Source organism: Cervus elaphus, chromosome 4, assembly GCF_910594005.1.
Source record: "Cervus elaphus chromosome 4, mCerEla1.1, whole genome shotgun sequence".
Classification (NCBI taxonomy): domain Eukaryota; kingdom Metazoa; phylum Chordata; class Mammalia; order Artiodactyla; family Cervidae; genus Cervus; species Cervus elaphus.
Window position 1 is genome coordinate 64333265 of NC_057818.1, and position 12829 is coordinate 64346093.

The 12829-nt window shown below is 46.0% G+C and overlaps 1 protein-coding gene across 2 annotated transcripts in view; it reads left to right on the forward strand.

Moving 5' to 3' along the window:
• LOC122692498 (cationic amino acid transporter 3-like) overlaps positions 1-11613 on the forward strand; it is a 31468-nt gene extending 19855 nt beyond the window's left edge. Inside the window, exons 3-13 of one of the 2 annotated variants that reach the window (XM_043900112.1) lie at positions 5527-5936; positions 6493-6651; positions 8543-8720; positions 8921-9033; positions 9404-9626; positions 9797-9936; positions 10031-10133; positions 10323-10519; positions 10718-10884; positions 11159-11267; positions 11433-11613. In XM_043900112.1, the coding sequence (XP_043756047.1) occupies positions 5567-5936; positions 6493-6651; positions 8543-8720; positions 8921-9033; positions 9404-9626; positions 9797-9936; positions 10031-10133; positions 10323-10519; positions 10718-10884; positions 11159-11267; positions 11433-11554 (1881 nt within the window). In that variant the 5' untranslated portion in view covers positions 5527-5566 and the 3' untranslated portion in view covers positions 11555-11613. Of the gene's footprint in view, positions 1-4862; positions 5078-5526; positions 5937-6492; positions 6652-8542; positions 8721-8920; positions 9034-9403; positions 9627-9796; positions 9937-10030; positions 10134-10322; positions 10520-10717; positions 10885-11158; positions 11268-11432 lie in introns of those variants that run through there. The other variant, XR_006340675.1, reaches the window with a different exon arrangement.
• Positions 11614-12829: the final 1216 nt, after the last annotated feature.

Sequence of the window (12829 nt, forward strand, 5' to 3'; positions counted from 1 at the left end):
ACACCTGCATCAACAGGAAGTGATGCTGAAAGCTCAGCCTCTCTGGACACCAGTGTGGAGTCCAACCTCAGAGGCAGAGGTTTGGGTGGAGGAGGAAAGAACAGCTTTATTGCTTTGCTGGGCCCGGGGGACAGAGCAGGCTCCTGCCATTGAAACTGAGCCCCAGCCCAGGCAAGTTCAGTGAGGAGTTTTATGGCAACCGTCAAGGGAGGAGTTGCTGACAGATCAGGGTGTGTGCAGGATCCCAGGCAGTCGGTCTCCTAATCCTCAGGAAGATTAAACTTTAAAGGGTCTCTGGCCCCTTTAATTTTGCCTCAGGTAGTTTCTCAGCTGCTCCTTCCATGGTTCAGTTGAGTTCAGTGCAGTCACTCAGTCATGTCTGACTCTTTGCAACCCCATGGACTGCAGCACGCCAGGCCTCCCTGTCCATCACCAAATCACAGAGTTTACCCAAACTCATGCCCATTGAGTTGGTGATGCCATCCAACCATCTCATCTTCTGTTGTCCCCTTCTCCTCCCGCCTTCAATATTTCCCAGCATCAGGGTCTTTTCAAATGAGTCAGCTCTTCACAGCTGGTGGCCAAAGTATCGGAGTTTCAGATTCTGTGAGTAGCAACTGCTTGAAGCTGCCCTTTGGAACTCAGGGCAGGTCATGGAGGCTAGGGTCTAGATACAAGAAACAAGGGACAGAAATGAACTTACTTACAAATCAGAAAGAAACTCAGACTTAGGAAATGAATTTATGGTTGCCAGGGGAAGGGATAGTTAGAGACTTTGCAAAGGTCCTGTATACACTGCTGTATTTAAAATGGAAAACCAACCAGGACCTACTGTAGACAAAGGAATCTGCTAAGTGTTGGGTGCAGGCTGGATGGGAGGGCAGTTTGCTGGAGAATGGACACTTATGTGTGTATGACTGAGTCCCTTCGCTGTTGACCTGAAACTACCACAACATTATTACTTGGCTACACCCCAATACAAAATGTTTTTGGTATTAAAAAAAAATACTTTTAAAAAAGGAACAGGGGACAGAAAAAAAGCCTTCATTCTCAGGAGCCTATATGGTCCTGAGGTAGGAGCTAGTGGGCTCCAGGCTGGGCATTTACAATTAGACTTCTTTTTACATTTCCTGAGGAAGGAGGCAGGTGGGCTCTAGGCTAGACATTTACAACCAGCCTCCTGTTGGCACTTCAAGATGGAAATGACAAGAACAGAGTGAGTAGCTGGACTTTGTCTCCTGGACACTTTGAGGCAACAATTATGGCAGGGCTAAAACCTCTTTGATTTAAAGGTCAAGAGTGATAGATTTCCCAGCCTTGTGGCCAGGGAGACAGGGGCACATGTTGAGGGTCAGAGAGGAGGAGGGCATCCCCCCATAATAGGAGCTGCTGGGATCCCACCCCATCCCATGGCCTCCCAGCTGGAACCCATCTTGAAAAAAAATGGAACCCATCTTGAAAATGAGGATTCAAGGGCAGGGCAGCTGTGGAAAAAGAAACCAGATAATTCGCCAAAGGCTAACAAACGCAGAAGAACTGCCCTGTATGAATGGTTTTACTGACTTTTGTGGGTTATGGGGCTCCTCCTCCTCAGAGAACGCCCACACTCTTTCTCTCCAGGTGTGTATCTCTGCCTCGCTTCTGTGTTAACTGAACAAACTTCCTCTGTGTGCTCACTCACTTGTTGTGCTGAGTCTCTAATAATACACTTTGTACCTATTTTTGATTACAAAAAATTTTTTTTCCGCCTTGAGAAATGTATTTTTCAATGGAGGCAAGAGTCAGGGGAACCTTGTCTCTAGCCTCTGGCCCCTGGAGGACGAGCAGTTAGGAGTCCTGGTTTTCCCCCAGGCCACCCGGGCTCAATACCTGCACACAGAGCTAAGCCACCCCTCACGGCTGACTCTCTCCAAGAACACCTGATGCTGAAACCCAGGATTTTAAGGTAAACCCCAAACTGCTGGCTAGAGACCTCTGAGCTTCTCTCTCTTTCCCACGAGAATTTGCTTGCTCTCACTCTCTGTTTCCAAGACCCACAGGTTTCAATCTAGGTCTGCTCAGTGAAGGAGCCCAAATTCTGTTTCCTCTGTCTCTTGCTCTCCTTGAACTGCAACCCCCGCAGGTCCTCAGCCCAGCAGTGCTTCCTCATCAACAAAGCAGGGACTCATCATTGGCACCATCAGTAAATTTCTCCCTGCTACACACCACACTTTATTTCCTAGGGATGGTAGAAAAATTACATCCCCAGGTCCTCCAGTGTATTTCTTCTCAAGCAGCCCACCAGCACACACACTGCACTTTTCTCTTTTTATCCTGTGATTTTCTTTCCTACTTTACTTGAGAAGACCCAGATTCAATCCCTGGGTTGGAAGATCCCTGGAAAAGGGAAGGGCAACTCACTCTAGTGTTCTTGCCTGTAAAATTCCATGAATAGAGGAGCCTAGCAGGCTAGAGTCCATGGCGTCACAAAGAGTTGGACAAAACTGAGCAATTAAACTTTCACTTTCAAAGTTTCTTTTTCATCTAAGCTTTATGTTCCCTTCAACTTTACCTTAGATGCAACACAAACAAGTGCAGTGTTAGGCATAATTCCAGTTATTTTCTGAGAGTGTTTTAAGTCACAGCAGTAACCCAGCTACTTTGTCAATTGCATTGCAATCACATTTTTAATGTGAAAGCCTCTAGAAACTATTTAATTAATTTATTTAATATTTGGCTGTGTCTGGTCTTTGTCACTGTGAGCTGGCTTTCTCTAGTTGTCTGAGTGGGGGCAGCTCTCCAGTTACGACCTACAGGCTTCCCTTTGTGGTCACGTCTCTTTCTGCCGAACCCGGGCTCCAGGGTGCGGGCTTCCGTGGTTGTGGTGCATGGGCTTCGTTGCACGACAGCATGTGGAATCTTCTGGTTCAGGGATCCAACTGCATCCCCTGCATTGGCAGGTTGATTCTTTGCCACCGGACTCAGCAGGGAAGTCCATAGTCAGACTTTAAACATGCCTTCTTAAATCTTTTCTTTACATAATACACAGTTATGGTTTCACTTGGATGCCTTTGAAAAAGTGCTACCTCTTCAAGATCTATAGAGAGGGCTTTCCAAAATTGAATCAAAATTAATTAGGTAAATAAATGTTGTTATTAACAGTAAGCTGTTGCCAGACTGGAATATGATTTTCTCTGTCTGTTAAGAGAACAATGTTTTCTTGGAGCGCTGCTTTTGATAACAGACTGTGTAAACTCTTTGGGTCTAAGTGATTTGTTATTGCTTTTGAGATCTCTCGTTACTTTGGTTGAGAAAATAAGGAGCATTTCACGATCTCTGAAGATTATGGCACATGTAGATAAAGTTCATTCTTCTACAAAACTTAACCTTTATTGTCAGACTTTGGACACCCTGATATCCTTGTGGCATAGCAACTGAAAATGAATGTGTTAGTAACTCAGTAGTGTCCGACTCTTTGCAACGCTATGTCTGTAGCCCACCAGGCTCCTCTGTCCATGGAATTCTGCAGGCAAGAATACTGGAGTGGGTTGCCATTTCCTTCTCCAGGGGATCTTCTCAACCCAGGGATCGAATCCATGTCTCCTGCCTTGCAGGCAGATTCTTTACCATCTGGGCCACCAGAGAAGAGCGTGGCAGAGGTCTACTCCTAACTGAGGGAATTTAAAATGGGTACACAATAGCTGCTGATTAAATAGTCAGGGCTCTGGGACACCCAAGGCGACTGCCCGGCTTTTCCTGGCTCCCTGAAAAATCTCATTTTTATTTGATGGGTTAAAGACTTTCCTGGCTGCAAGACTGATGCCCTTGCAATGAATAGAAAATTGTAAAAATAAATATGCATTCCACTTGGAGTATGCCTTCCATAATCTCCAGTGATCAAGGTACTCACCTCACTGGACAAATCACACCAGCCTTAACAAAAACCTCACAGACTTCTTGAAACTCTCACTGTCACTGGCATCCTTAATCATCAGGCCAGGTCAACAGAACTAATAGAAAAACTGGACTCAAACGGAACAGAAGTGAATTACATGGCATTAAATGAACTGCTGGGCTTCCCTGGTGGCTCAGACAGTAAGAACCTGCCTGCAATGCAGGAGACTTGGGCTTGATCTCTGGGTCTGGATTATGCCCTAGGGAAGGAAATGGCAACTCATTCCAGTATTCTTGCCTGGGAAATCCCACGGACAGAGGAGCCTGGCAGGCTGCAGTCCATGGGGTTACAAAGATTTGGACACAACTGAGTGACTAATATCCACAAATGAAATGCTAAATATGATTATAATCTTTATGACTTTTTTTTTCTTTATGACTTTTGTATGGCAAATTATTGGCTTCTAATTATTGTTTTTTCAAACATAAGAAGACTGTTCTCCTCAAGCTACTTATGATGTACAGCAATCTGTTAATTTACACTTGTGGGTAAAATAAAACCTGTTTATTCTGTCTCTGGCTGGTCGCTCCAGAAATTGGAGACCCTTCGGTCATGAATAGCTTTAACAGGTGCAGAGAAACCACTATCTGTTGGCATTTCAAAAACATTCGGAGGATCTCTAGTCGAAAGAAATCTAGGGCACGGGGAGGATCCTAGGGCAGGTCAAGTGTGGAAAGAGAAACCAGACAGTTGGCCAAAGGCAAACACACCGAGAAGAACTGCCCTGCATGAATAATTTACTTGCATCTTTATGGGGATCCTACTCGTTATGAGGATGCCCACATCTTTTCTCTACAGGCATAAATTCTGCCTTGCTTCTGTCTTAAATAAAAAACAAAAAACTATTTCTCTGTGTGTTCTCCTGCTTGTTGTGTTGTGTCTCTAGTAATAAGCTGCTTTCTTAATTTTAAATTTTTTTTTTTTTCAGTTTTTTCCTCCCATTTTTCAGTGGGGGCAATAGCCAGGGAAACCTTGTTTCCAGCCTCTAGCCGGTCTTGGACAAGGAGGAGGATTCCTGGTTTTCATCCAGGCGGCCCAGGTCCAATTCCTGGTCAGAGAACTAAGACCTCGCTTCAAGCTGCCACTCACGGCTCTCTCTCTCTCTCTGAGATCAGCCCCGCTTGGTTACAGAAGATGAGAAGAGCAAATGATTGGTTAACAAATGTTTGCCCCTCCATGCTGACAAGCCTTTCTAAGACCAGAAGTTCTCTCTGATAATAGCTCTCTGGGGACATGGAGCTGTTAGGGGTCCCCTAATCTAAATTACTTTCAGCCACGAAGGGACAGGCAAAAGGCTTTTCTTTAGGCTGCAGTATCTTGATTGACTTCATCTCAAAACAGCCCAAAAACCAAAGTGGCACCCTCGGGAAGATGTATTCTGTGCCCCCCACCCCCCACTTCTCTTTAAGCAACCTTTCCAGCAAGTTTGAAGCATATTAAATGTCTGATTTATGTTTGAGGAAACCAAAGCGCAGAGGTGGAGAACTTGCCATTGTGTCCTTGTACAGCCTGCCCCTCATCACTCCATTGCTCCGTGTAATTGGACTCCCAGGGCCAAGGGCGGATGGACCTGCTTGATGACTTTGTGTCTTGTTTTCTCAGCAGATCGTAACCTCCTCAACTCCGTCTAGGATGCTGCGTCAGTATGTTCGCCAGTTTGTTCAGAAGCTGGTCCGCAGGCGGCCACTGGAGCCCCGGGAGGAGTCTGAGAGTCGCAGAGCTCCGCTGAGCACCCTCGGCCTGGTGCTCTTGGGCGTGGGCAGGACTCTGGGCGCTGGTGTGTACGTCCTGACAGGCGTCATGGCCATGTTCATCACTGGACCGGCGATCATCATCTCCTTTTCGGTGGTCGCCCTGTCTTCTGTGTTGTCTGGACTCTGCTATGCCGAACTTTGGGCTTGGGTACCACACTCCTGTTCTGCGTATCTCTACAGCTACGTCACCATGGGAGAACTCCACGCCTTCGTCATTGGTTGGAACCTCTTACTGTATTTAGTGGCTGGTGAGATGATGGGGAGGGGGACAAAGTGGGGTTTAAGCGTCAGTAAACTAGGAGGGTAACTGGGGTCTTCACTCATTCATAAAGACTTTGTTATGGAGCTTGTAGAGGGAAGTTCTAGAAAGCCCCACAGCTTCACTGTACTGAGCTATCCTGTTTTCTTTAAACATGGGCCAAAAAACCAGAAGAAAGGGAACTGTAGGGGGTGGGTGAGAGGGAGGCAGTTCCCACATGCTTCTCCCCTCACCATATGGAAGTCTTTGCTCAGCTGTTGCCTTCAAGGGATTTTCCTTTACTACTTGATTTAAAATTTCAACACTCATCTCCCAGCCATCCCAGGTCCCACTTCACTGTATTCTTTTCTTGCATAACATTGATCTCCTCACATATTAAATAGTGAATTAAATTTTGTGAATCATCTGATTCTTCTCTCCCCAATCTCATGAAAAGGAACTAGTTGGGAGTGAGAATTTTGTCTGTTTTCCCCCTAAATACATCCCAAGGTGCATTGTATGGGTTTAATTAATGTCTATTAATCTCCCTTCTTCTGCCACTGCAGCCGCTTCCTGTTTGACCAGGGCTTGGAGCTACACCTTTGACAGCCTCATTGGGAACCACATCTCTCAGGCATTAGAGAGAACTTTCTCTCCACATATGCCCTCTTTCCTGGCCCCGTACCCAGACTTTATTTCCCTGGGCCTGGTGCTGCTGATGACTGGTGAGAAGGGGTCAGACATTGGGTGGAAAGAGTGGGGTTTGGAGGGAGAATTGGTGTGGGAAAGGCTTGAGGTGGCAGAAGGTAGAATTAGGGCTGGAAAGAAGGATCAGGGTTATGAGTAAGGGAGGCAAGACATAGAGAATTGTTTCCCACCCTGGGTCTGTCCTGTGCTCCATATTGTAGGGTGGTGTTTTTGTTGTTGTTGTTGTTGATGTTTTTTAATCATAGTCAGATGTTGCATAGCATCCCCAGCCTTGCTCACTAGGTACTGGTGCTAAACTGTGATCATCAGAATGCCTCTGGGCATTGGCAACTGTCCCTTCAGTGATAAAATCATCCCAGCTCAGAATCATTTACTCAGCATGACAAGTTTCTTCCTCTGTATTGAGACCAAAGATTTTTTTTCAATTGAGAGGAAATTCTCATAGAATAAAACTAACACATTGTTTTTCCCAATTTTATTGAGATGTAATTGATATACAATATTGTGTAAGTTTAAGATGTACAGCCATGAAATTAAAAGACACTTACTCCTTGGAAGGAAAGTTATGACCAACCTAAATAGCATATTAAAAAGCAGAGACATTACTTTGCCAACAAAGGTCCATCTGGTCAAGGCTATGGTTTTTACAGTGGTCATCTATGGATGTGAGAGTTGGACTGTGAAGAAAGCTGAGCACCGAAAAATTGATGCTTTTGAACTGTGGTGTTGGAGAAGACTCTTGAGAGTCCCTTGGACTGCAAAGAGATCCAACCAGTTCATCCTAAAGGAGATCAGTCCTGGATGTTCACTGGAAGGACTGATGCTGAAGCTGAAACTCCAATACTTTGGCCACCTCATGCAAAGACTTGACTCATTGGAAAAGACCCTGATGCTGGGAGGGATTGGGGGCAGGAGGAGAAGGGGATGACAGAGGATGAGATGGCTAGATGGCATCACCAACTCGATGGGCATGAGTTTGAGTAAACTCCAGGAGTTGGTGATGGACAGGGAAGCCTGGCGTGCTGCAATTCATGGGATCACAAAGAGTCAGACATGACTGAGCGACTGAACTGAACTGAACTGAACTGACTGAAGGTGTACAAATTGATGATTTGATAGATATACCTTGTGAGATGATGGCCACAGTAAGAAATTAACCATCTTAAAGTGCACATGTGTGTCTGGGCACTAAGTCGATTCAGTCATGTACAACTCTTTGCAACCATATGGACTGCAGCCTGTCAAGCTCCTCTGTCCTTGTGATTCTCCAGGCAAGAATGCTGGAGTGGGTCACCATGCCCTCCTCCAGGAGATCTTCCTAACCCAGGGATTGAACCTGTGTCTCCTGTGACTCCTGCATTGCAGGCAGATTCTTTACCACTGAGCCACCAGGAAAGCACCTCAAAGCGTGCAACTCACTGATACTTAGTCCATTCACAGTGTTGTAACTATCACTCCATCTAGTTCCAAACATGATCATCTCCCCAAAAGGAAACCGTGTACCCACTGAGCTGCTGCTACTGCTGCTGCTGAGTTGCTTTAGTCGTGTCTGACTCTGTGCGACCCCATAGACGGCAGCCCACTAGGCTCCCCCGTCCCTGGGATTCAGCAGGCAAGAACACTGGAGTGGGTTGCTGTTTCCTTCTCCACTGCATGAAAGTGAAAAGTGAGAGTGAAGTCACCCAGTCGTGTCCAACTCTTAGTGACCCCACTGACTGCAGCCTACCAGGCTCCTCTGCCCATGGGATTTTCCAGGCAAGAGTACTGGAGTGGGCTGCCATTGCCTTCTCCACCCACTGAGCAGTCATGGTCTATCCCATACCACAGTCTGCCCCAAACCACCCCAACCCTCAAGCCCTGGCAACCACTGGTCTGCTTTCTGTGTCTCATATTCCATCTTTCCCACAGGACTACTGGTTCGGGGTGCTCATGTGACAACCCTGATTTTCAAAGTGTCCACAGGCTTGAACCTTTTTGTTCCCATCTTCATGATCCTCTCTGGCTTCATTAAGGGAGACCTGCACAACTGGCAGCTCACAGAACAGGACTACAGAGCTAACATATCTGGATCCAGCAGCACCTTTAGGTCAGGAGGGTCCTCTTGGTAATACATGGGTGGTGTTGGTACAGAGCTGGGAACATGGTGGGGACTAAAGATATCTGGGCTGGTGGATCCAGGTGATGGGGGTCCTGGAGCCCAGGACTTGTGATATGAGGGGAGGAGCCCTGTAGAAGTGGTTGAACACACCTCACCCATGTTCTTCCTCTTTCCTTCTCTCACCATAGCTTGGGCCCTCTGGGTTCTGGAGGGTTTGTGCCGTTTGGCTTTGAAGGGATTCTCCAAGGAGCAGCTATACTTTTCACCTCATATTTTGATGTTCATGCTATTGTCACTGCAGGTAACATGGTCATTGTGTGTCCCATCAGGGATGTGGGCAATGATTAGGCTGCCCCTGGGCACAGGGGTTGGTAGAAGGTTAGACCCTGATGCTGAGAAAGATTGAGGACATAGGAGAAGGGGGCAACAGAGGATGAGATGGTTGGATGGCTTCACCGACTCAATGGACATGAGTTTGAGGAAACTCAGGGAGATGGCGACGACAGGGACATCTGGCGTGCTGCAGTCCATGGGGTCACAAAGAGTTAGACACAGCTGAGTGACTGAACAGCAGCAACAAAAGCCTGCTTTTGGATGTGCAACAGAGAAGGGGATTTTCTGTTTTCACAGCAGCATGCTTTCCTGACCCAGTACTTCCTCCTGTCCTGCAGGAAAACAAGCCCCAAATCCTCAGTGTTCCATCCCCTTGAGCATGGTGATCTCCATCTTCATCGGCTTTCTGGCGTACTCTGGTGTCTCAGCAGCGCTCACCCTCATGGTGCCCTACTACCAGATTTACCCTTACAGCCCCTTACTGCAGGCTTTTCTCCATGTAGGATGGGCTTCTGCCAAATATGCCATGGCTGTTGTCTTCCTGTGTACCCTTTTATACAGGTCAGTGTCCTCGTTTTCTCTTCATCTACTGTCAGATTCTCAGATATCCCAGCCCTTGGGATTGAGAGACAAGAAGGAAGGATACCTTAACCCATGTAGACTAGGGAACACATGCTCTGGTCGCTCCTGCATCTCCACATCCTCACATGTGTTTCCATTTTCTCTCCCAGCCTCCTGGGCTCCATGTTCCCCATGTTTCAGTTGATCTGCACAATGGCAGATGATGGGTTCCTTTTCCGGAGACTTACTCAGATCAACGCCTGCATACACCCCCCCATCATGGCCATCATGGCTTCTGGAATTCTTACAGGTGAATAAAGGAAGTCCATTCTTTCCTATGACCAATTTCTTTAACATGAATGCTTCCAGGGACTTCTCACTCCCTCCCCCCACCCTCATTCTAGGGTTCATGGCATCACTCCTCAGGATCCTCGATCTGGTGAAACTCATGTCAACCGGGGTCCTGCCTGCTTACACTCTTATGGCTGTTTCCATACTTGTCCTCAGGTGAGACCCACTAACCTTGGCTGAGAGCCTTGGACTCTAGGGGGTGATGGGGAGGTAATCCTCTGCTGTCTTCTTGCTGCCTTCTATATGTTTCACTAGGCTTAAGGCAAGAAAGAGGTGAATTATACTGTCTGATGTTTGAATGAGTAGGGGGCTGCTGTGAATACTGCTTTGATATCTCTCCTTCAGGTACCAACCAGACCAAAATTTAAGCAAGAATGAGAAAGTAGAGGAGGAAATTGAGATTTCTGATCATGAAGCAAGTCCTTCAGAACCTGTACCTGAAGCTGGAACCTCAAGCATTCTGAAGACTCTGTGGTACCCTACCAGCCCCATTCCCACCCGGAAATCTAGCCAGATTGTCTGTGGATGTGCCTTCCTGCTCGGTGAGCAGTGGGGTTTCTCTTTGGTGGTATTTTGAAATTGACAAGATAGGTTGGCAGCCTGTGTCTTTGGCTGTTGAGAAGGAGTCTTGGAGATATGATGGTTCTTCCTGATGTGGACTATTTCAGGGGTGTGACCCAAGGTCCTGACGTCTTTGGCTTCTGGGTTCAGCCTTTTCTCCTCTACCTTGACCCTTGCAGTTCTCCTGCTGACTATCCTGAGCCTGATCCTGGCCCAGTGGCCCAGCCACGTGTTCTCTGGAGACCCCGTGCTCACAACAGTGGCTGTGCTGCTGCTGCTGCTCATCACTGGGGCCACGGTCATCATCTGGAGGCAGCCCCAGAGCCCCTCTCCTCTTCACTTCAGGGTAGGTGACCTTATGTGCCCAGAGTGTCCACCTTGAGTGAATTAATTCTGTGTACTTTGAGGTCTACACATCTTTGTTGGGCCAGGGAGTAAAGGGAACTTCTAAAACCAATGGACCCTTCCCAGATCCACACTCAGTGATTCACAAACCCAGTCTCAGTAGTCACTGAACACACAGCCTGAGTAGAACTGGCGTCTTCCTGCTCTTCCTGGGGGTGGAGTCTCTAATTCAGACATCTGGTGTGTGTTCAGGGATGAACTGACTCTGCCCACAGGTCTCTGCTTTGCCTGTCTTCCCTCTGGTGAGCATTTTTGTGAACATTTACCTGATGATGCACTTGGACACTGGGACCTGGGTCCAATTTGGCATCTGGATGGGGATTGGTGAGTAGCTTTTTGGGGGTGAAGAGTCCCCTCGAGTGACAGAAACCAATCCTCTTCCTAGAAGCCCTCCCCAAATATGTCAGATGCCGTAATAAGAGACCTATTGGGCATTGTAAGTAGGGAGAGCACCTACTTTCCCTTCTCACTGTCTCATGCCCCTACTAGGATCTGTCATATACTTTGGATATGGGATCCGACACAGCTTCGAGGAGAAAAATGAACAACAGCCACCAGCCTCCACCTCCCAGATGCTGGACAAAAACATTCCCAGTGTTGAATCGTCTTAACCATGGGAAATAGATGTTGTGTGGAATCCCTCCATACACTGGAGGGATCTTCTGCTTCAAGAGACAATTTTAGCCTCAGCGGGCTGTGACTGTGGAATGCACTTAGAAGCTTGCATTTATTTTTAGTGGACAAAGTGACTGTAATATTGTATAGTTTTTATATACACTTTTCAAAACATAATATGAATGCAGAAAATTGCGTGGTTCATAAGTAAGCAGCAAGATCAGTTTTCACAGAAATGTACAACAATGTAACTATCATTTAAAGGGAGTAATGAAAGATTAATGGGCATATGAGAAATACCCTCTCATGCCTATTTCTGGTGGAAACACAGAAAATGTGAACTGGGAAGGAAATGAAGGTAACCATATTTCATGTCTAGTGTTACACTTCAAATATTAGGACACAAATGGATCAAAAGGGAAAAGAAAGGAACAAATACATTGTGCAAACAGTAACTCAAGAAAGCTAGGATAGCTATATCAATGTAGTAAAAAATAGAATTTAAGAAAAAGAGAACAGAAAAACTGCATTATTGAAGAATGACAAAGAGAAATGCACGTTTTAATCTCTTCCCCCAGCTTACTGAGATATACTGTAACATCGTGTGAGTGATTATTTTCCTTACATTTCTGTCACCAAAACACTGTTACACAATAAATATAAGTGTGTGATGAGGGAACATTCTTAACTGGAAAAAAAAAAAAAAAACCCACATTAACAACAAGTGCATTGGTAGAAAAAGGGGGATGGGATGGGAAGTAATGGTTAATAAATGCTTACAGTTGGGTAGAACGGAAAGAAAGTGAAACTGAAAAGTCAGGATAAAAAGTGGTTACTGAAGAAGAGAATGATGGAAATGGAGATCATGAACTTTCACGATGTTGGTAAAAATGAAGTTAAACATTGTGGGAAGGAACAACTGAAGAAGAAGACTGAAGCGGGGATAGAGGTCAAGAAACTAACAGCACAATTATTAGATGAATTTAAAAGTAAATGGAAGAGGATTAACTGAATTAGGAATATCACCAGGCTGTGAGTTCTAATGAAATTACAGACTTACGACACAATTATGGAGACTGACAATGCCAAACAAAACATGTTGAAATGACCACATAGTTGCGCTCATCTCACACACTAGCAAAGTAATGCTCAATATTCTCCAAGTTAGGCTTCAACAGTACGTGAACTGAGAAATTCCAGATGTTCAAGCTGGATTTAGAAAAGGCAGAGGAAGCAGAGATCAAATTGCCAACATCTGTTGGATCATAGAA